Raw genomic sequence first — 24,347 nt, 5'->3', positions numbered from 1 at the left:
TAGGGAAAACTTATTTTTATATGGAACCACCATAGAAAACATTTAGGCCTTTGGACTACATTCAAATATGCGTGCTTATCTCTCAGGACAGCACAATAAAATTTCAAGTTGCTGCATCTGCTGCTAGATGTATTCTGGGGTGATGGGATTGGTGAAGAATGGCAACCAGGGATGGGAGGAGATGAAAGTGGCAGGAATAAGGGGAAGAGTGAACATGCATTGAAAAGTAAATTAGAAGGACAGCAGAAAAGCAAACAGAAGAAAAGAAAAATCAGAAGAAAGAACAAAATGTATAGAAAAGGATATTTCTGGACTAATAAGAGCACCATTGTCAGCCAGACAAGAAGCAGGAAATGCCAGAAAACAACTAAAGAAAATAAATATTTAAAGTTAGAATTTTTTTTTAAACTTTTTAAAAACTGGGGCCCCATTTCTGTCACTGACTGGGGATCCTGCCCCGCGTGGAAAAAATCCTGAAACTATGCTAGACAGACTTTTGACTCTGCACTGCTTAATTAATCCAGAGCTAGTGGAAGGTTACAGATACGAAGTCAAGTGAAACCCAAACCCTCACCATACGCAACTGAAACTATGCCTTGTACTTTAATCTCATACACAAAGGAAAGTCTCCAAAACCCAGTCAGAGTTTAGCTGCAAACACAGCTGTGCTGTTATATTAAAGTTGACAGGCAGCCATCCCTTCTCCAAGATATAATTCACATCCCTGTGTAATATATAAAAGCAACAAATGGGTAAGCAATGTCAGGCATGGTGCCCTAAATAAGGTAACAGAATTTCCTCATTCATTGACCTAAACTGTATAATATAGGAATTCACACCACTCATGTAATATAACAGAAGAACAAAATACATTCTCCAGGGACACAGCATTCTCATTTTCTATATCTACAGGGGTGTTTCTGCACAGTTCCTCATTTTCTGTGTTACGAACTAGTGCAGAACAGCATTAAGCACTGTTTTGAATACACTAGTTGCCCATTTAAAAACAATGAATGCAAATAATTTCCAGTCTGCGAAAGAAGAAGCAAAAAAGATAATTTCTTTTCCAAGAAAACATTACAACTCCTCTTTACCATTTTCATGCTTGAGCTTACCAAGAAATTATTGTAATGTTTAAAATAATAATATATCCCCAATAATATCTTGGAAGAAATTGTGGTTTTAGTTTCTTGGGTATCATCAAACTTTTAGCACATTTTTTCTTTAAAGTGCTTGATATGGACAACTAGAAAAGGGAAACAGAAAGATTTTTAATATTTTGATCACTCAACAAAGTGAAGAGAAAGTCTTGTGTGGCACATAGCCAGTTCATTTACTGTACAGGTTCTCAAAGCTTCCCTCTCCAAACTCATTCAAACAAATTATGCAAAATACAGCAGATTTTTGGCAGATGGGCCCAAGATCAGTAACACGCGATGCCCTACCTACCAATTCACGGTAACATGATGCTTTTACAACCAACAACAAAAAGTACTGCATAAGGGTATGACAGAGACCCAGACAGGGGCTTCCAAAGGAAACTCTCAGCTGCAGAACAGATTTACATATCCTGTGAGTGAGTCAGCGCCTACAAATCCAAGTATAAAACTCCATCCTAATTCAGACAGTAGGATTATTTGCTGGATTCACCAGTAGCTAATGCTCTGTATTCTTTTTTTCCCTTGATAGCATCCAACATATGCTTCTACTTTTTTCTTTACTATTAGGAGTGGTTAGATTTCCTTCCCACCCTCCACCCCGCAGCTCTCTCTGGCAGCCTGTCAATAGATTCCTTGGCTAGATGTGTTAACACACAGCAGTGGCAGTTCATAAAGCACTTACTCAGAGCTCTTGCTGTTGCTGCCATTCGCAGAACCAGTGTGTTGCTCATCTCGGCCTAACAGTCGGATCCCCAAGGACTTGATAGCCCGCATCAGAATCGCTTCCATCGCCTCAACGGAAAGCTTCTCAAGAACAATAACTCGACATCGGCTCAGAAGAGCAGAATTGACCTGGAACGAAGGGTTTTCAGTGGTTGCCCCAATCAGCGTCACAGTCCCACACTCGACGTGAGGAAGGAAAGTGTCCTGAAATGGGAGGGAAACAGAAAAAACTGATCTTAATCAACGACAACCTGAATCATCCCAAGTGAGTATGTTATGAGGCACTTTAAAGTACGTTTTAATGTCTTGCAGTTCTCCAGGCTTCCATTTGATATGCCTTACAAGCTTACTGACTAGACAGTTCAACAGCCAGTTGCCTAAATGAATTCATTTCATTTACACAGTACATGATCAGTTCACCTTAATAACCTGATCCTTTCTCCAAGAATGAACTGGGGTACTGAAAAGAACAGCATTACAAAAATGCAATCCATTACAATTTAGTGCTGTGATTCTGTTTTTCCCTCTGGTGAGTAGTGAAAACCAGGAAAAGCTGTCCTTATGGAAACTCCTAAAGAATTTAACAGCCAACCAGAATACTTCCCATAATTTTTGAACTGCGGTTAGAATTCAGTGGAAAAGACAATACTCCATTAAATTCTACAGAATAGGTTAAAAAGCCTACAGAAAGTTTTACTGGAAACTCTGAACCTATCCGTTTTATGAATTATTTATATAAACTACATTCTATTCCTGTCATACCCTATTGGGTTGGTGTCTACCAGTTTTTATAAAACTTTTTACCAAGAGCATCTGAAGTTTTGAAACTGTGGGTACACAATTAAAATTTAGAATATGAATAAAGGAAACTATGCCCAAGAAGGAAAAACCCGTATTGACTGTGGTAAGGCACTATATCTAAGTACATTTCATATTTCGGTTTGCTTTCTTTTCTCAATAGAAAAGAGTGGATATGTACAACCAAGGAATGTCTATAGGCTTCTCAGTGCTATGCTTCTAATTTAAAAAAGAATGTAATGTTACCACTGAAATGAAGGTTCCTCTTCAGGCTAAAATAAAAAGAGTAACATGTGACAATGCATATAAAGCTATAAAACCAGATCAAGTTTTGAACTGAAGTTCTTGAAAGGCATGCAATATACAACTGAGACATGTAAATAAGTAATTTAATTTAACTTTTAACTTCTCCAATGAAGTTTCTGAGTAGATCAAGCAGTTAATTAAAACAGGAAGGCAGACAAAATATTTACTGTCCAGCACCAAGGTACATTTTAAGGCAATAAGAGGTTGATCAAAACTTTGTTCCTGACAGCTAGCTGAGCAGTACCTGCTGAGATTTATTGAAACGGTGAATCTCATCAATAAAGAGGATGGTTTTCCTCTTGAAGAGTCTTTTTTCAGTCTCGGCTTGCTTGATAACGTCTCGGACATCATTTGTCTTAGCACTTGTCGCAGATAGAGTCACAAACCTTGTACCATTCTTCTTGCTGTTGCTGGCTATGATATGTGCTAGGGTAGTCTGAAACAGAGGAAAAAAAACTAGCCTTTTGAAATCATTCTGGACTGAAAATATTTGTTTAAAGGAAAGAAGTTAAGAAGCAGGCAGCATTGTAACTTAGAGAGGGTGCTGACACATTCAAGAACAGCAAGATTATGTTGTTCTAGCACAGGGAAGATGGGAAAACATCCCACTAGAGATGTCAGCCAACTCCCCATCTTCCATTTTCCAGAGCTGCATATTAAGTTCCGACTTGGTATCAGCAGAGAAAGGGTTAATGCCCTAATTTAGCACAGCTTTTGGGAAAGCTATCTTTTTCACCCGCTGAAGGAAATGGAACCCATGTCTTCAAAGGCTATGTCTACACTTGCATTCCTTTTTCAAAAGAGGAATGCAAATGAGGGAAATCAAAAATGCAAATAAGGCACAGATGTACATATGTCACTAATGATGTGTAGGACAAGTGCTTACAAACCCAAAAGATTATCCTGAAAATATATTCCAAGGGACCAAAATTAGTGGAGCATTGCAGTGAACCTGATCTTTCAGGGAAAGATGTGGAAAAAAGAGTCATTTACAAGTTTAAGACTGACCCATGGTGCCAGTAAGAACCTGTTGGAGGGTTGCTTTAGTGACCATGTTCTCTTCCTTACATAGGTCCTCTCCTTGTCCCCAAGCTGGCTCTAAGTCTCAGGTAAGAGAGGTGTGACTTAAGGGGAGAGAATACCCTTACTGGAGCAACAAGGTATCTCGTGCTTGCTCTAGTCAGTGTGCTTATGGAAGGTGCCTTTAGATTTGGTTTCAGTGCGCTTTATGTTCTGAAGCCAATCCAGAGTCAGAGTCCACACCTCTCCCACTCAGTCCTAGTATGCTGGCTCACTGGAGGAGAAAGACAAGGGGAGGAGTATTAATTTCCCTTTGTAAGTGCTCTTGAACAGGGGTGAGCATTCTTTTTACTTCAGGCCTCCCCATTTCATCCCTGCAATTAGCTGGGGCCCCCAGCCTGTCTAATAAAATCCAAACCAACAGAAATTTCTGTAGCATTAACATAAAAAAAAACAAAAACCTTTTCAGCATGTGCCAGTCAATGTGAGGCAGTAACAAACTGCAAAGGTGCAAGGACAATGCACACAGTGGGTGAGGGGATACCTGCTATACAGATGGAGGCACAGCATGTTTGAGGAGCGACCTTTCCCAGCCCTCCCAGGCAGCTATTACAGCAAAAAACCCACTCTGTTTAAAGAGCCCTCCCAACTTCAGCAGTCCCAGGTAGCTCATGTTGCTGTTTTAAGAGCCCAACCCAGCTGGCAGGAGGCGGAGGGAGAAAGCAGCTCCCTGCTGTTTAACGATGTCCTCCCCCACGGCCTCCGCACTCCTTCAGACAGCCTTGTTAAAGTTAAACAAAAATCAACATAATTGCACTCAAAAGAAAAAAAAGCCCGACTCTCTGAGGGAAGCTGAAACAAGGGGCTGTGCTGGTAAAAGCTTACCCCTCACTGGGAGGGGGACCAGAAATGACAGCAGAGACTGTGGGGGCAGGGAGGCAGGCAGCTGAGCCAAGAGCGGCTGCAGGGAGGCAATGGAGGGTCCCCACAGGGGTGTGTGGAAATTAAGCCATCCCTCTGCCAAAGGCAGGGAGGGAGGGAGGCAGGCTGTGTGGTAGATAAGCACAAGCTGTGGGGAGGCAGCAGAGGGCCCCTGCGGGGGGGGGGGAATTGTGCTGTGCCCCCCTTTTGAAATTTTGCACCCCGTCTGAGGGGGCACGTCCCCCAGTTTGACCACCCCATCTCTAGAACACTGTGCTGAAACTCTGTAAGATGACTCAGGAGCTCACCACCCAAGCTACAACTCAGACCTGCCTTTAGTCAGGAAGGAAAGACATCAGAACAAAAAACTAGAAAAAAAAGACACACACAATCACCTTAGAAATAAGTTGCCAAAGTAAAACTGAACTTGGTGGGTCCCTGTAAACTGGAATGATTCAGAAAACGTGGCAGGACATTATACCTGAACTTTGAAATACTGGATGCACTGACACACTGGTTCATTCAATCTAAAGGCTGAAAACAAAAACTGATCTCCCATTTTCTCTGAAAGTGGCAGAAAAAATGAATGACTTGACCAGCTGGCTGTTCACTTTCCTGAACTGGTCCTTCAGCTCCACTCAGAGAACCATATGTCACAATGAATTTAGGTTCTGATTCAACATGTTAATGGGACCATTTATACACTTAAGACTGACATATACTTAAGTACCTTACTAAGTACAGGGGAGCTAGTTTTCATTTCATTTCTCCCTTCTATAAGTGCCAGGATGCAGGATCCATTCAGGATTCATAAATGCAAGTCAAATCAGACACTTGTTTAAAAAGCATTCATTTTGGTATCAAAAAAGTTTTCAATTATTGTATTTTCCTATGAACCAAATTTGAGCCAGGATCCTTAAACCTCTCCCCCGGCATATAAAATCTTTTACATATTCTGAAAAATTATTTGGATAAAGGAAAACATTTCAGGGGAATAAACTTGAGGACCACAGATTTCAACTGAGAACTTGGTAACAGTTTTCAAGCTGGTGAATCTAGATACTATACTCTTCTCCCCAAAAGGGCAGAGGTCCTGCCATTAGGTCAGGGTGCACAGCATTTCAAAATTAATGCTCAAAGGAATCATCATTTTCTTGGCCTCTGCCTGAATAATTCCATGCCATCGGCCCTCTAGAATTAAACTGCCCATTTCATAAGTATAGAATGTGTCCAGATTTCCCCATTAGTTTGCTATGAGTTCACTTTTTCATTTACGTATTTTGATAAAATGCCTGTAGCCAGAGCTAAAAACATACTGTACATTTTTTGTTGCATATCAAACTACAATGAAGCCAGGAGATATATACTGCAGTGGAGACATAACAGGACCCCAAAGTACAAATTGCTCCCAAGAATGCAGTTGCTTGCACAGATGAGCTCAGGGAAATGTGTCAAACTACTATGGCACTTTCCAGAAATTTAGCAATAGCTCACTCTGAGGATGACATTAAATCTGAACACTATTAAAATCCAATGTGGTATAAGGAGAAAAAGCTCCAGATATTATATGCACATATGAAATGAAATTAAGTTCCCAGATTTTACAACATAAGGAGGATACATTTCATTGTTACACAGAAGCCTGTTTACTAGCTGAATTAAAGATATTTCTCATCAGAACACAACCCAAATTGGAGGAGACATTTAAGCAAAGTAATAGTCTGCTTCCTCATAATGGCACAGTGTACAAGTATGTCTTGTTTAGATAGTTTTCTTCGCTAATAATCAATTAGAGCCCTGCTCCCACACCTATCTAATTCAATGGCATTTACTTAGATGGGAACAGGATGGGTCCAATAGATTGATGTCTACAGTTTCAGAACCAATGCTTATTAAAGCAAAGTGTGGCACTGGGAGTGACTGCTATTACAGTGCAAGACCACCAACTGGGATGGAACAGTGTGGAAAGGAGCTGAATGTGCTCATTTCACAGCTGTGCCATAGATACATACCCCGCCAAGAGCCCAGGACACCAGCCAGGAGAGCAGTTCCCTGTGATGGGTTTACTAAACCTGTGATCGGCCCCAGTCAAACAACGAGTGTTAGCAGGTACTGAACTAGCCTCACGGTAATCCTTTTGCCATTGGAGACAGAATCATTAGAGACAGCATTTACAGAAGCCAATTTAGAATAGGTGTAAAGATGTGCAAAGCTACTGGAACATACTTATTGAAAGCAGAGTTGTGTCTGCTTACCTAAAAGCTGAATTTGTCCCATTATATTCAAACTATTTTACAAACACAAGGGGCCAATTCTGATCTCACTTTTACCATTGTCACTCCATTCATGTCAATGAAGTTATTCCTAGTAAGAGCTGGTTAAAAAATTTTGGCAGCTTTTTGGGAGGTGTGGGTAGGGTGACGGGGACAAAGAACAAAATGAAACAAAAGCAATATAACAACAAACCAGAACTGGTGATTCCAGAACGTTCTGTGAATTGATGCACAAACATTTTCTTTAAACTTTTTTAAAATTAAGCCTTCTGTTTCAAAAATTTCCTTCAATTTTATTTAAAAAAAAAATCAAGAATGAAAAAATGCTCAAGATCTGAAGGAAATATTTAACTCTGTATTGACCACATTTCAGTCAATCCCAAATGCAATTTATTCCCAATTTATCAATTATCCAAAAATGTTGGTTTTAGTCTGACCTTAAATGTTCTCCCCGCACCCTCGAAAAATATCTGCAAACTAAAAAACAAGCAAACAAACAAACGTTATTTGCACAACTTTGCTCCTAACTTACACCAGTACCAAGATCAGAATTGAATCCATTACATTTGGAGACTGGCTCTTAATGACAGTGAGATACTCACTTTTCATCTGCTTTTAATTTTAAGCTCTGTGCTGTTACAAAAGCCATCTTGATTCTTAGTTAAGACCTGAACCAAAGCTCCCTGAAAGCAATGGAAAGCTTCTCACTGACTTCAATGGGCTTTAGCTCAGGCTGAAAAGGATTAGAAGGTGACGTAAAATGTAATCAAACATTTAGATAGTTCAGATGATAACCCCATTACTCTATAGAAAAAGGGTTGTACGTGAAATCAGTTACAACATATTTTACACCCAAGAAACAAGAATTTCAATCTGCAATTATTTTGCATTTTGTCATGATGAAGTTTTGAATAAAGCAAAAAAAAAGTGACTGGTGAAAAACAGATAAAAATAAGCCCAATGAAATGTAATACAAATTGCAAGGACAGCTTGCTATGTTTTGGTGTTACACAGTCCTATCAACACTACCTACATTAACGTAGTATAGGATTGCACATGCAAACCCAGGCAGCAGTGGCTACATGCTCTCTGCCCTAAATTTTCTAAACAACAGTGTCCCAGATACCCAGTTACCTATATTTTTTTTCCTACAGGTAAATATCATGCCTTAAAAAAAGAAAAGGAAGGTTACCACACTGAAATAGAAAATTGTTTAGATTCTTGCAGCCCCAAAGCTTATCCTTAAGACCAAAGTAATTCTGTGCTTGAACTACTGGTGTGGACATCCCTCTGCTGTCTCTTTACTAAAATTGGGTGTCCCATGGCAGACAAGCAAAAATCTAAATCCCTACATTAAAGTGTCATAAATCACAGCAGAGCTTACTCAAGTTGCAAGCTTGGATTTAAGCAGCTGGGTCATTGCACACATTCATAAGACATTCTTTTTTTTTTTTTTTTTGTTAAAAAAATTTGAACAGTCAGGATCCACTCCTAGATAAGCATGGCATTTCTTTCAAAGTGCTGTCTACTTACATGCCGTCTGCTCATTTTTTATGAAGGTTAGGAATACTATTAAAAATTGTAATAAGTTACCAGCATACCTGTGGGTGCTGTAAAATATGAATGATACATAATAAAATGAAGTGGGTTACCAAAGAGTTGATAGTTGTTTGGTTTGTTTAAAAAAAAAAAAAAATGGAGCCATGAGACAAAGATGCGTAGACAGTTCTTCTTTTGGAAAACACAACAGACCTTTCAGTATTAAGTAAAAAAATCCCTTCTAATGACAAATTAATGAGGTCCTATCAGTTCTGACCACGCCCCCTCAAACATATAAATTCAGTCAGGGCTGAATTCAGCATCATTTGTCTAGTCTTTCAACCTTCACCCCACCCTACTCCTGACACTCCTGCTGACAGCAGTCAACAGAAGATCCCCTGAACTGGGACTGAAAACTGTTTAACTGCTAATGTAGAGGGAATAAAAAAAAAATTCAGTAATGTTACAGAACATCTGCAGCCTGAGAATGGGTGGATATTAATAGTATCACTGAATACCCCTTTTTCTACTTTTTGAAGAAAAACAATGAGACACATCTCTTTATGGAGTGTTTCTCATATACCTTAATTGTATGCTCATATTTAATTTCAGCTGAATGACATGACTGGGGCTCATGTGGATTTTAATTTTGTGGTTATTTATTGGGTTGGCAGGCTTATGTTTCTTAGCCAAAAGAATATTAATTTTCTTTGAATAGATGGTACAGCCCATTCTGAAGTTTACAGTTTGTTACACTTTCTTGATATTGCCAGTTTGGAATTTAAGGAGGTAACGCAGAATTGCTGTGCTGTTTCAAAGGACTGAAAAAACAATGGCGCATCTTCAGAAAAATCCTAATTGATGGTTTTATGACAAGTAAGAGGCCTACAAATTGCTGCATGATCTTGCAGCAACAACTGGCTTCCCTGAGACATGAGTAGAGAGGTTATCAGATCTAAGGGAGTATAATTTACATCTCCTTATGACCATTTCTGAATTTAGCTTACGATCTCTGACTGTATTCCTATTTGAACACACACTCACCTGACATGATTTCTCTGGCATCCAGGGTCTATTCAAGGTTTGATACACTTAAAGATAAATTACACATGGTGTCAACATTTTTCCATGGAAAAACACAACTAAGATGGTAGAGCAATTTTTAAGGAAACACTAGAAAGAATCTCCATACTGGAGATAAGACCAAAAGGACAGAAAAGCTTTTAGTGGACACGTTTGACTAAAGGCAATTCTGCTCCCCTTCCTTTTCCTCCTTCCAAAAAAAAAGACAAATACATCAAACCTATACTGAAGTTTCAATATCCATATGTTATGTTTTCATTTGACATTTAAAAAGGGGGAAATTGTGATTCCTACAGGCTTTGTTGAACTCCTCAGACAATTCTGATACTTCCCATTGGCTAATAAAGATTTTCAGGATTATTAATAAAAGCTCCTGTGCTTTTGTCTTTTAAATTTACTAATTCTTTTTCAGATATGATGATGCAAAAATCAATTAACAGTGAGAAACCATAACGAGGTTAATACAAAAAGTGAACATCTTTCCAAAGTTTCAAAGAATACTGAAGCTAGAAGAAACAATTATATTGGTTTTGGATGAGCTTATTCTTTTAATATTTTCTGTTTCCATATCCCTTTGCCCAAAATAGAGCTAAATAATATTCAGCAAAAAGTATTAGGAATATGTTTATGATAACATTTTGGTTTTTGTGTTACTGGAATTAATAATGGCAAGTACTCCTCTGAAAAATAGGGAAATGCAAAATTATCCAATTCTTTGCTCCAAAACAGCTTTTGATTTATTGCTTAGATTATCACTAAATAGTTTAAATGGTCACTTTCTTCCCCCCTTCAAAAATTTGGAGGTCTTTTAAGCTTTGATAAGATCTTGATGCATCAAATGATTTTACTTTTATCTGCTATATTGTCTTGGTAAACTGATGCTGAATAACTTAATTAAAACGATTTTTAAAAGCTAGACAAGAAACCTTTAATCCTGGAGAGGGGCTTTTTGATAGATACAGACCTTTGAGCAACAGAAAGCTTTCACCCCTCTGCCCAGTAACTGTGGTACGAGCAAACATGTTTCTTCCTCAGGTATTTTGACTTTGAATTCTGATTTAGGTTCTCTCTTCCTGTCTCTTAGCTTTCCCCTATTAGACTAGTTTCCTAAAATAGAGTATCCACATGTACAAGTCACCCATTATTCTTTATAAAATAAGATCCTAGGTAATACTGAGGTGTACCAAGGACAAAAAACCCAAGGAGGATGATAGAAAGCAATGTCATCCTGTTTCTCACCATTACAGAATCATCTTGGTTTAGCAGTAACCACCTGAAGTTTACAGATCAGGAATTTCGAGAACATATTTTAAAAAAGGCATTTCCAGCCATTTAAATGAGAAGTGATCGAGACGTCCTAAGATTTCAGCAAAGGAAGGATAAAAAGAGAGATGCAGTCTACCTCTACCCTGGAAATAGTGTTAGGCAGACCCAAACACAAGGACAGTGGATAATTTGAGTGCAATGGGGCTTTGCGTAGACACAGAAAAATGTTACAGCACTGCAGACCTAAGCTGTGTCTACACGTGCACGCTACTTCAAAGTAGCGGCACTAACTTCGAAATAGCGCCCGTCGCGGCTACACGCGTCGGGCACTATTTCGAAGTTAACTTCGACATTAGGCGGCGAGACGTCGAAGTCGCTAACCTCATGAGGGGATCGGAATAGCGCCCTACTTCGACGTTCAACGTCGAAGTAGGGACCGTGTAGACGATCCGCGTCCCGCAACGTCGAAATTGCCGGGTCCTCCATGGCAGCCATCAGCTGTGGGGTTGAGAGATGCTCTCTCTCCAGCCCCTGTGGGGCTCTATGGTCACCGTGGGCAGCAGCCCTTAGCCCAGGGCTTCTGGCTGCTGCTGCGGCAGCTGGGGATCCATGCTGCAGGCACAGGGTCTGCAACCAGTTGTCAGCTCTGTGTGTCTTGTGTTGTTTAGTGCAACTGTGTCTGGGAGGGGCCCTTTAAGGGAGCGGCTTGCTGTTGAATCCACCCTGTGACCCTGTCTGCAGCTGTGCCTGGCACCCTTATTTCGATGTGTGCTACTTTGGCGTGTAGACGTACCCTCGCAGCGCCTATTTCGATGTGGTGCCGTGCAACGTCGAAGTTGAACATCGACGTTGCCAGCCCTGGAGGACGTGTAGACGTTATTCATTGAAATAGCCTATTTCAATAAGGTATTTCGATGTTGGCTTCACGTGTAGACGTAGCCCTATAGTCCCAGTTCAAAACAGTTTATGAGACAGGTAGCTTTTTTAAATTAATCAGTCAGTGAATAAAAAGGATGGAATAAGTATGGAAGCAGGAAGAAACAGAGAACTGTGAGATCAGAGAAAGCTGAAAGTTAACTAACTTAGAAATAAATCATAAATCCCACTCCCTAAAATAAACAAACTCTAAGGATTCTTAGAGTGCATTTCAAGTCCCACTTTTAATAGAAACCATATTATTCTTCTCACAATGAGATGGCATTTATAAGATGTAAATTCTGATAGATCATATTTTTTAATCACAGGACCAACCAATCATAGGAACAGTTTATCAAAGATCACGGTAGATTCTCAAGGGTGAAAATTATTGCCTACACTATCTGGAACACCAGAGTGCTTGGCAAGGGGGCGGGGATCCAGGCTCCTGGAAGTGGCAGGGCGGTGCGGGGCTTCGGGCAGAAGGGGCAGAGCTGGGGACTTATTCCTCCAGTCAGCCTTTCATGTAGTGGAAGCTGGGAGCCCAGGGGCTCCAGCAATAATTTGAAGTACCCGGGTCTCCCAGTCACTGTTGCAGCTGCTGCAGCACTGGCAGCTGAGAAACTTGGGCTTTTTAAATTGTTAGGAGCAAAAGGGGCAGCTACCCCAGGACCCTTATCTCTTCCCCAATGCCCTCCATTAGCAGACCCCATATTAGGGTCTGGAAGCACTGGTGAACCCTGCCAACAGGGCCACCAACAGAGGGGAGCAAAGGGGGTAGTAACATTAAAGCGCTGTTTTGACAGTGCGGTCATGTACAGGCTAGTATTAGTTGATTCTTACCTGTACGCCATACCCACCCACTCTCACCTCTGTGGATTCATCTCAACTACCAATTGCTAAATCAAGACTGGATTTTTTTTTCTGAAAAATAATTTCTATGAATTATTTTGGGGATGTTCTATGGCCTCTCTTATACATGCAGTCAGACTAGATCAGCAGTGGGCAATGAGCATATCCCTGTCACCGCGCCCCCCTTCCAGTAGCTCCCGCTAGCCAGAAACAGTGAAAGTCACTGGAAGCAGTGGCAGGACCATGCCTACAGATGATTAACGTCAGCAAAATGTCTGGTGGCCAAACAGTGGATTAGCCTGATGGCCCAGCTGTGGCCCGCAAATTGCTCACCACTGGAGTAGATCACAATGATCTCTTCTGGCTTTAGAATATATGAATCAGAAGCTAATAACTGATCTGCTACCTGACTTTTTGAGGTAAGGGAACATGTTTGTTATTATTTGCTGAGCTCCAGAAGCATACTGCTCTGCAACTTACAAAAGCTAAAAGGGAGTCATCTTCTATAAGGGCCACGTCTACACTTATGAAAAACTTCAAAATTGCCATGCTAATGGACAAACTGAAGAATACTAATGAGGCACTGAAATGGATATTCGGTGCCTCATTAGCATGCCACATTTCGCTCACGTGCAGCTCATCTACACGGGGTTCCTTTTCAAAACGACCTTGCAAACATTGACATCCCCCTCAGTTGACAGGAACAAGGGGATTTTGATGCTTGCAGGGTCCTTTTGGAAAGGACCCCTGTGTAGATGAGCTGCATGCAAGTGAAATGTGGTATGCTAATGAGATGCTGAATGTTCATTTCAGCGCCTCATGAGTATTCTTCCATTTGGTCATTAGCATGGCTATTTCAAAGTTTTTCATAAGTGTAGATGTAGCCACAATGTCCTACCAAGAGCTGACAGAGACACTGATGGGCATCCTGCTTACCACCAGAAATAGTGCCAGGGAAGGCCATATAATAAGCCCCGTAGGCACTGCCCTATAGCACTGACAACATCACTCAGACCTAGGGAAATGCACAGGCTAAACAGAATACCTAGAAGAGCTGGACTGCAAGGAAGGGCACAGTGGTTATTATAGCCCTGTCCATCCCAGCTATTAGAGAGATAAGGTGGGTGAGACCGTATATTTTATTGGACCAGCTTCTGGGGGGGTAACAGAGACCCATTTTGGAGCCACACAGCCCAGGGGAAGTGTGCTGTCTGGCTCACAAACTGGACTCGCTCATCAAAAAGATGGTGGTCCAATAAATCCTATTGCCTCATCCCTTTGCCTGCTTTGCTGAGTATTTATTGAACTGGGTGAGCAGAGGATCTCCAAGCCAGAGCAGAGAACAGGAGGGAAGTGGTTTGTAGAACTGCCACCTCCCTCTCCGGCTCAGCATTGGGCAGAATCTGCGAGGCCGGTGTCAGTGTGCGCGGATTGGGGTGGCAGCAGGGCTGTGCTCTGGGCAGGAGGCAGCGCTGCCTGGGGCCCAAGCGGGGAGCCACTCAGGCGGCCAGGGCGCCACTCACCTTGCCGCAGCCAGGAGGTCCCCAGAGAACGAGCGAGGGGATTTCGTGGGCCTCCAGCAGGGACCGCAAAAGGGTGTGTTCGCCCAGCACCTGATCCTGCCCCACGTAGTCCCCCAGGGCAGCCGGCCGCAGCTTCTCGGCCAGGGGCTTCCCCTCCAGCTTCTGGGCCACGGTCTCCCCACTCAGGGCAGCCGCGTGGCTCCCAGGGCTGGCGGGCGGCCGTGGGCAGGCTGGCGCCGGGGCTGCCCCTTGCTCCGGCCCTCGGGCTGCAGCGGCGGCGGCTCCGCCCATGCCAGACCCCGCTGCCCTGCCTGGCGTTCCCAGGGTGGGCGCCCGGCCCTTGTTGAACAGGGGGAACATAGGGGCAGCTGGGGGGCCGCGACCCTCCTCCGGCTCCTCCTGGCTGCTGCTGCTGCTGGTGCTGGCCCCCAGCGGCATGGAGAGCCGCATCCTCTTGCTGGAGGGGGGCGGGCCCCGCTCCTGCTCGCCCCCATCGCTCGCCTCCTGCAAACAGCCGTCCAGGTGCGCGTTGATGTGCGCGGCGGGCAGCTCTCCCAGGCACACCGGGCAGCGCACCAGCGGGGCGGCCTGCGCCCCGCTCCACTCCATGTCCCCGCGGCTCCGGCAAGCCCGGGCAGAGCAGCCGCTTCCGCAAGCGCCGCAAGGCGGGAAATGAAGTGACCATCCCGTCTCTTCCTCCCGTGGGCGGCTGCGGCGCATAGCCCCTCGGGAGGTGTAGTCCTGCTGCGGTGCGGGCCGGGCCGGCGGGACCTGGTTCCCTGCTCGGGAGCAGATGCGGGAAGTTGTAGCCAGGTTTCTCCTGCTCCCCTGGCGCTTCCAGCCCTGCGCCCCGCAAACCCCGCACCGGGGCGGCCTCTTCGCTGCTGGGACAATGCGAATGGGGCGAGCTCTGTGTAGGATGGAACCCACTTCAGTCCGGGGTCTGGCAACACCCCAGTGTCTCTGCTCGCGGCCTCTGGTTCTCTGTGCATCCCAGGCTGTGCCAGCGGGTGGCCCTGTTTGTCTGGAGCGTCGCAAACAAGCAGTCCTGTGACACCTTGGAGACTAACAGTTTTATTTATGAGGCGATGAGCTTTCACGGGTCTGAAAAGCCGATATATATGTCTGGGTCTGACCCACAAAAGCTCATTATCAAGTAAAGAAAAGTGTTGCTCCAGGACTGCTTGTTTCTGTGTGTCTTTTCACCCTGAGACAAGTGTCTGCTGGTCAGAGGCCGGCTTTCCTACTGTAGGGAGCTCTTCCTCACTCCTGAGACATCCTGGGTGTGACTTACTAGTGGCTTCCCCTGTGTAGCCCAAAGTAATGAGGATGGTTGGGTGCAGTCCAGGAGGGGTTACTTGCTTTTAAAAATTGTTGGATTGCATGTGAAAATCTATATTATTGGAAAGTGTTCAAACATATTTTTATTCCAGATTATTTTGTTTGGGTGTCTGCTGTTGCCCGTCACTGGAGTTACTGGATAGTATTTTGAAAAATTAGGAATAAGAATCCTTTAAAGATTCTTATTTGTTCGTTTTTTTAAAAAAAATCACTCTTTTGTCACCAAAATATTTCTGGTAATAATTTGTCTCAGATTAAAGCACTGATCCACCCAGTTGTACATGGTTAACTTTGCATATGCAAGTGGTCCTACTTTTTTTTTCTCCATTTCTTTTTATCACCTCTTTTTTCTTTTATTATGTAGTGCACTTCTTAGCAATGACCATTGCTACTATGAATTCCTATATCAATATCATATCTCCATGTGAAACTGAAAAAATCATTTACTTTTTTAAACATCTCTGAGATATGTAATATCACTATTGAAATTGACCAAAAACTTAAGTTCTGGCTGTGCACTTAAGATATTTTTAAAATAAATCCTGAGTCCTGCAAGCAAATTGTGAACTGTAAGTTCATAAAAACAACAAGAACTCCTGTGGCATCTTATAGACTAACAGATTTTTTGGAGCATAAGCTTTCGTGGGCAAAGACCCACTTCGTGACATGCATCTGACCAAGTGGGTCTTTGTCCATGAAAGCTTATTTTCCAAAAAAATCTGTTAGTTTGTAAGATGCCACAGGACTTTTCATTGATTTTGTGAATACAGACTAATATGGCTACCCCTCTGATAATTGTTACTTCATAGAGTTTCTTTGATTTCACATTCATATAAATAAAATCAGAATTGGGCCCCATGTGTTTGCCTTTTTAAATTCACAGGCCATTTATCAAAACACCTGAAGGTTGTTGTTTCTTTTCTTTTACTGAGAAGAATCAGTTGTTAGTTTTTTTTTAAATAAAGTTAGGGTTTTTTTTTTAAAGTCTTCCCAATACCTTACATTGTATAAAACATAGCTTTTTACTTACGAAACAGGAAAGGTTAATAAGTAGTATAGTTAGCATCATCGTTCATCAGCTAAAATTGTTCCAGTGGTAAATCTTTCCAAGTTATATGGTGGTGTTTTTTTTTCCTATTACACATTTACTTTTAATTGTTTTAACTGTTCCTATCTTGTAACTTTCCAGGTCTGTCTAATGTTAAGATGTACTGTGCTGGGGAACTGAGATGTAAACAAGTCTGGCTACTGTAAAATAGTAGCTGTTTTCTGACTTAAATCTTGAAAGTATCTGGCAAAATACTGGTATGTAGAAAAGATAACTGATGAAGTTTTGGTTAAAAATTGTGATGAAGGCTTATTGGTTCTTTTTAACACCAGGCCCAAAAGTTTGCACAGCACTTAACAGAACGTGGAGTAAAGCAAGTTCTAGCTGAAGAGCTGTTCTAGGTCCCTCTTCTCCCTTCTCACCAGCTCAGCCCAGTACACAAAGTTAGCAGGTAGAATTAGGACCGAGGAATCCCGTTTCTGTAGTAAGAGAAGGCTCACCAGTCTCACAGGTTTCTGGTTCTCCAGGTTACCAGAGTGTGCTGGTAGCGTTCTGCTGTATATCTTATCAGGGTAGTAGTGATGGTCACTGCTGTTGAAATCCATAATTGTTTGAATCCTGGAAGCCTTCCTTTGTTTACCATGTTGTTTCAGGGAAGGGTTAAGATAATAAAGGAGAGTAGTGAACTAGTACGTTGGCAATGGGCCCTCTTCTTTTTCCTTCTTTGCTGCCTGCCCTCTGTAACACTAACCTGAATAGGGTGCTATCCAGTTGATGGCCGTGAAAAACATATCACAGATCGTGAAATCTGTATGAGACCAGCGTTTCTCAAACTGCAGATCCTGTAACAAAAGGGTGTTGCAGGGGAACAAGAAGGTTTATTTGTGCTGTCTTCAGAGTTGGGTAGATGGAAAGCTGCAGTTATTAGCCAGACACATAGCTGTGAAGGCAGCACCTTTCCAGCAGTGGCACAGAACTAGGGGTGGCAATATCATACCGTGCCATCCTTAGTTATGCACTGCTACTGTCAGAGCTGGGGAAAGATAGCTGCTGATTGAGTGCCCAGCTCTGCAGGCAGCAGAACAGAAGCAAGTGTGGAAATACCATACCAGGCCATCTTTACTTCTGTGCTGCTGCCGGTGGCTCTGCCTTCAGCAGCTACTGCTCTCCAGCTGCCCTTCTCTGAAGGCAGCTGCATAGAAGTAAGGGTAGTATTACTGCAGTACCCCCTGCAGTAGCTCTTCTCTCCACATCTCTTTATTTTTTGGGTCAGAATTCCTACAAATACAGTGCTGTGAAATTTCAGGTTTAAATAGCTGAAGCATGAAATTTACAATTTTTTTACATCCTGTAACCGCAAATTGACCAAGGTGAACCATGAATTTGGTAGTGCTCTAGCCGTGAGCCAAGATCCACAGCATCTTTTGCCTGGTCACAGCTTCAATATTTCCCCTGGTTGAATGAACATCAGTTAGCTAGGGTGAACAAACTTTTTATGTCTGACCCTACTTTTTGTCCCTGCAATTAGCAGTTCACACCCCCTCTTTCTGTCCAATGTGAGCCAAATCCTTGGAAATTTTAGTTATGTTTATATATAAAAAAACCCCCACCTTTTGGCATGTGTAAGAAAATAAATGCATGGAATGTAAAAGCTCTATTAATTGGTATATAACCATGACTACACATACATAAAAAGAGTAACATATTTCAACATTTTTAATGAGATGGATGAGCCTAAGTCCCAGCAGCCGATCATGCTTATGAAATTTTACACTCTGCGCGCCCCCCACTTTGCGTACCCCAAGTTAGGGAACAATGTTCCCTTTTTATTAGGACATGCCAGTCTCCTTAGACAGATCGACACATTTGGTAATCGTGAGCTGGGGAAGGATTTGGTCTTACGTGATTACAGAGGGCCTAATTTTGTTTTTTTTGCCAATTGGGATGCTTTTATCACAGGATGAAGCATTCTTTGCATTTTGTAGTTAAAAAGCATCTCAGAACATCTGAAACTGTGTAATGGGCACCACAGAAGTATACCTGGGTTGCAGCCTGTAATTGGTCTAATAGCTTTTAAATTTTTTTCTCCAAACACTTGCTTAAAGCAATCTTCAGAATATATTGTGGACTATATTCAGTCCTGAAATATACCAGCTCAAGTAGTTCATGCACATAGCAAAGGTAGAAAGCCTACTTAGTAGGGTTTAGAGAAGGAAAAAGGCTCCAAGAATCTCTGTCCTCCACTGGGGACTCACAACTCAGCAACAACGCACTGTTCCAGGAATGGGTGGGACAAGGTTGACTGGAAGATGTATTGATCTAGCACAACCTGTACGTCTGTACACACACATCTAATTTAAACACTTTCAAATAAATGTTCTATTTAAAGGAAAAGTGACCAAATGAAAATCACGTTTCATAACTTACATACTCCTATATTATACCAAGTTAAGTATCTGTGTTACTAATAATAGTGAACGCTATTTAAAATATAGTTTACTTTGTATAATTTACGGTGTTTGTCCAGATTAAGCAAAATGTAAACAATAAACAGTGCAACTAAGCAGTGTATTTCGGCTTTCTTATGTGCATTAAGTAGCACAAAGGTGTTGTATTATTTGGGTTTATGCCACTGCAAGGCAAGGCTTACAGAAATAATTTACACATTTTATTCACTTTAGATTTTAGGTCTAGACTAAGTTGAGAGTTCCTTTCCTTTATTATTGAAATGTTAGATTCCACTGTCACCCATCAAAGTTTATAATACAAGGAGACATTTTTTTCAATGTGTAAATGCAACACATTTTTTATGCAGACGTGAAAATGGAATTTTGGGCTTGTCTACATAGGGAAGTTTACCAGAAGAGCTCCCTGTGTGAACATTATTCTAGAATAATAGTTACTTTATTCCAGAATAATTAGTGTTCTTCCAAAGTGGAATAAAATCATTTTTATTCCAGAATAGAAGGTTGATAGGGTGAGCTATTTTGGAATAGATATTGAAGAATAGCTTAGTCTGCAATAGTTATTCTAGCCAATTTCCTTGTGAAATCAAGCCTTTAGGATCCTAAAGCACTAAAAAACTGGTAATAATATCTAAGACAGGCAGCGATGACCAGCCTCAGCATTATGCTTCTTTTTCAATCTTAGCTAGTAATAGCTACAAAAAAAGTTATTTCAGGTGTAATATTTCAAATTTCTAGTTACTCTCTGAAATATTCCAGATAAACTCCAAAACAGCATATGATAACAATGAATAAATGTAAAGAAATTCATTTTAATTATTTATTGCCTGAACCTCGATATATAGGATGAACATTATCAGTCCAGAAGATACGTGGTTCTAGCTAGTGCTATTAATCCTGTATTTTTCTAACAACTAAATCCACTCACAGTTCTTAAGAGGAAAAAAATGTACAAGGTTTGTATTATATGGCTGATTTGTTTCTAAACTAAAATGTGTCATGTTAATATTTCATTTTTTTCTCCTCATTACAGACAAGAAGAGGAAGATGTCAGACATCAGGAGTATTCGCTAATTTATGAAACCAAGCTGGAGAGCGATCTAGATGGCAACCTAATCGGGTACAACACAAAGCTATTTAAGATTACCAGGCTGGAAGAAATCAATTCACAATACAGGAGTACCAAACTAGGCAAAATGGCTTTTTTTCAGTGCTTGGAAAAGGTGGAGAGGGTGAGAAGCTTTTGGGAAGAAAGAATCAGTGAACCAGAGCCCAGCACAGAAGATAAAGAGGTAACCAGCTACAGAAATATTACCCTCCCTCCTTTGTGTGCATGCGCTCTCTTGCTCTCACAAGTCTTAGTACAGTTAAATTTCACTGTTCATGATACTTTTCATATTTTATTTCAGTATAATGCACTTACTGTAGTTTTGAGAGATTTTCAAACTAGGATGCCTAAAGTTAGGCAAGTAAATCTGTATTTAGGCACACTGCCTGATTTTTCAGAAGAGCCCTGAAAAAGCAGGCTGCTTATTTAAGTCTTTATTTACTTGATTCCCTAGTTTAGCAGGCTTCCAAGTTAGAAAATTCTGGAATATTGTTCAGAAATATGTAAATCTTTGCATGCCACTCAATGATGTAAATGGGAGGTTATTGACTTCTACAGCAGCGGTAATAGACCCACAGCATACAAGTTATTTACTAAGGGCAAAAGCAAGAGGATATTCTGAGTCTACTGCCTTGTAATTCAGACAATAGTTGGGGAGCAGTACTCAGAACCAGTGCAATGAGAAATCATTTGTTCGCACACCAGTTTGTGAAAAATTACATATGTTTTAGTTTTTATCCGTGGGAGTAGAATTCAGGGAAAAGTTAAATATTCAAATTTTATAGATGGCAACCTGAGAGACATTAATATAATTTTAAAGCTATTACGAGATATTTGCTTTTATATTTAATACCAAGACATTTTGTTTTTAATTTATTTTTAATCATTATTTTCATCATAACATTTTAGGAGAAAATAATTCTTTTATCATTAGGTGTGCTGCTATTGTTGTTAGTATTTTAAAAAAGAAAATACTATATGTGTTATAAAAAAATTCCTCTTATATGTATAAAATACATTTAACTCCAGTCAGTTTCAAGGTAAAATCAAGACTCTTAGGTTTTTCTGGGTCCTTATGCAAGCTTCAAAAGTTACTAGTCCCCATGACTAAACGGCTATTTTCTGGATGGTGGGGAATCTACTAACTCTCCAAAATGAGGGTTGCGTCAGTATTAAAGTCATAATTATCAGAATGGAATGGGGAAGTTAAAATCAGTATTGCTAACATACACCCCTCCCTGTCCATTTCCCTTTTTTCTGCCTGCTACAACATCCTTATCTTCAGGGACTTGGAATGGAGCGGTTTCCTGTTGTTACAGTAAGGTTTCTTTCATTTCAATCCACTGTCAGATAACAAGAATGTAGAAGGCAGGGATAGGAAGGCAGAACTGATAGCCACTACTACAGTAAACCCAGCATTTCTATCATCTTCAGTTTATTGCAAACAGATTGTCCATACAAAATTGGCATTGTAAATTTGTTGCTGGTGGATATATATTTTACAAATATTGCTGATTGCATAGGATACTGTTCAAGGACAAAATTAGTTGTGGAGATTTTTACAATAACTTGGAATTAAAGAATGTGATTTACATGCCATGGTCATTGCTTAGTGCAGGCGTGTCCAGCCCCCGGGCCGCATGTGGCCCTGGACAGCTAGTAACGCGGCCCCACAAGATCGTAAACTTTTAACATTATTATGTGATTTATATACATTAACTATATTATATATTTTATATGCGGCCCAAGACAATTCCTCTTCACTCAATGCGGCCCAGGCAAGCCAAAAGGTTTGGACACCCATGGCTTAGTGTCCCCTCCCTCCCTAGTGGCTTGAGAGAGTCAAAAAAGAATCAAAACCAAGTCTTCTTCTAATCAGCACAGAGCCATACATCTAAGCTAGAATTTCTTAGTCTTCCTACAAATATCAAGTAGTAGTCTTGAGTGGTTGCAAGCTTATTTCCCATGATGGGGAGAAATGTGTCTATTCATTGATTCCTGCTTCATCACATTTGACATGTTTCAAAAGTCGGTGCTTTGCTAGACGTGTGGCTGGAACCTGTGTGAAAAATGTTGAGGCTCATTTGAAGAGGTGTGTCTGATGGCAAGAATGCAGGAGGAAAAGAAGTAAGCAAGATTCTGTCGTCCTTGTCTTGTCCAACAGTCTGTCCAAAAGAACAACCTTCCTCAAGTTAAAAGGTGGTGTAGTTCAGTTTTAGTACCATTCTGATGTCTTCCTTGGACCAAGAATTACAAAAATACCATCTTAAATCATGATTTTCCTAATACTAGTCCCAAGTTAACTCCCCCAAAAGTCTGTAGCAACACTCCTAGATCCTTATTCAACACAGCGCTTAGGACATGTTGTTAAATGTAGTGCCTAAATACTTAGCTGAACTTGTTGAGTGAGGGCGTCCATATTTCCCAAAGAGAAAATGAGACACTGCAGGGTCTGGCCTGAGTGCCCCCTTCCTCACCTCCAGAGGTGGCCTGAGCTGCTTCTGTGCTCCCCATTTTGTTTCCCTTCACCCCACTTTGGCAAATCTGGGCATTTGCTCTTGCTTCACCAGTTGGCAAGAGCAAATGGGACAAATGCCCACTTTTGCCAAAATAGTCAGGACAGCTGGAATTGGACTGGCGGGAACGCATGGATGTGCAGGAGAAAGTGTGTGGGGGATTGAACTCAGTGGAAGCAGTACCAAGCCCACAAAACATACCTGTGAGGTTAGCGGGCGGGGGAGGTGAATATACATATTCAGAATATTCATAAATAATATGTTTGTTTGAGAGGTGAACATTATCAGAGGCCAAGTGGATTAATTACAGAAGAACAAACACTTCCCCCAGGAAACAGTTGTGTTTCTACAGATGTCACTTTTCTAAATAAATATGAGGACCTTATCTTATTTTCAATATAACTTCTTTTTAGAAAAACAAAAGCCTAATTTGAAGATAAACACCCAAGGCACCATTAGAACAAAGCTTTGGAAAACAAGTAACTGCTGCAAGATCAGATTCATGAACTGGCTCAAAATCAATCCCTCTCGTTGGCAGTCTTCTTCACACCCTGGAAGAGATGACATGTTCCTAACTCAATTAAAAAAGGGTTATGACAAATTACATATTCTTTCTCTGTTTTTGCATATATTTTTGTTCCCTCTGATCCAGGGTTCAGAATAGGCCCTTCCTGTTAATTTTGCAAACATATGGGGTTAATTTAAAGAATATTCAGTTGCAATGGCAAGAGACTAAAAGCATGAGCGTTAATAAGAAAAAAAGTGTGTGGCAGTTCTGTGATCAACTTTAATATGCAGAATGTTCTGTTTCCCTCAATCAGCGTACCTAGAATTACATTTCTATGTCTCAAACTCTGCCTTTGAAAATGTGCACCATAGCTTCCACTGGCTTCACATAAAGTTGTGCAACTGCAGTCAGGAAGAATTTGTCCCTTCAAACTATATCTGTATCTGAAGACCTGCTATAGCCTTGCATTAAGATTTGCAGCTGCAGAATTGGGCTGATTAGCCATCAACAGATTCACAAACAGGAGGGTGACATGAAGACATCCTACTCCTTATTGAGTGACCATCAAGAAGAAGATGTAATGAAGCACACAGCTCAAGAGCTTTGGCATTAACTGATAGTCTCATTATTTTAGTCAATCACTGTCAAGCTCAACTGTGTCTGATTAACTTGGTTGACTTCAGACTGCTCTTATTACAAGATAACATCCTGCCCCACTGAATTTAATGGGAGCTCTTTCATAGTAGTTCAGTAGTCCCAGGAGTTTACCCTTGGTCTCCACCCCGGCTCTCTGTTGGTAAGGGAGTGTAGTTTGACAGCAAATAGAGCTGAAATCTGCATGTTCAAAATGATTACCGAAATCCAAAAGGAGGGGTAACAAGAACAAAAACAGTCCACTGTTTTAAATAATATGGGTGTTGTGGATTCTCCCCTGAGGTGCTGCTTGGAACTGAGGTACCACTGAGCCTTTCTGTGACCCACT

The 24,347-nt window shown here is 41.3% G+C and overlaps 2 protein-coding genes across 2 annotated transcripts in view; one reads left to right on the top strand and one right to left on the bottom strand.

Moving 5' to 3' along the window:
* Window positions 1–15,242, bottom strand: part of WRNIP1 (WRN helicase interacting protein 1) — a 31,337-nt gene extending 16,095 nt beyond the window's left edge. The window contains exons 1-3 of the mRNA XM_074987764.1: window positions 14,380–15,242; window positions 3,232–3,423; window positions 1,843–2,087 (exon numbers count right to left, since the gene is read on the bottom strand). Coding sequence (XP_074843865.1) covers window positions 1,843–2,087; window positions 3,232–3,423; window positions 14,380–15,099 — 1,157 coding nt within the window. The 5' untranslated portion in view covers window positions 15,100–15,242. The remainder of the gene's footprint in view (window positions 1–1,842; window positions 2,088–3,231; window positions 3,424–14,379) is intronic.
* LOC142009545 (myosin light chain kinase family member 4-like) lies at window positions 2,032–23,405 on the top strand. The gene is made up of 3 exons (XM_074987765.1): window positions 2,032–2,148; window positions 20,267–20,525; window positions 23,271–23,405. The coding sequence occupies exons 1-3, from the start codon at window positions 2,093–2,095 to the stop codon at window positions 23,289–23,291; spliced, it is 336 nt and encodes a 111-aa protein (XP_074843866.1). The 5' UTR covers window positions 2,032–2,092; the 3' UTR covers window positions 23,292–23,405.
* The last annotated feature ends 942 nt before the right edge of the window (window positions 23,406–24,347 follow it).

This window comes from Carettochelys insculpta, chromosome 2 (genome assembly GCF_033958435.1).
Source record: "Carettochelys insculpta isolate YL-2023 chromosome 2, ASM3395843v1, whole genome shotgun sequence".
In the NCBI taxonomy this organism is placed as follows: Eukaryota; Metazoa; Chordata; order Testudines; family Carettochelyidae; genus Carettochelys; species Carettochelys insculpta.
Note: the sequence above shows the minus strand (reverse complement) of the source record. Positions and strands in the feature narration are given on the sequence as shown.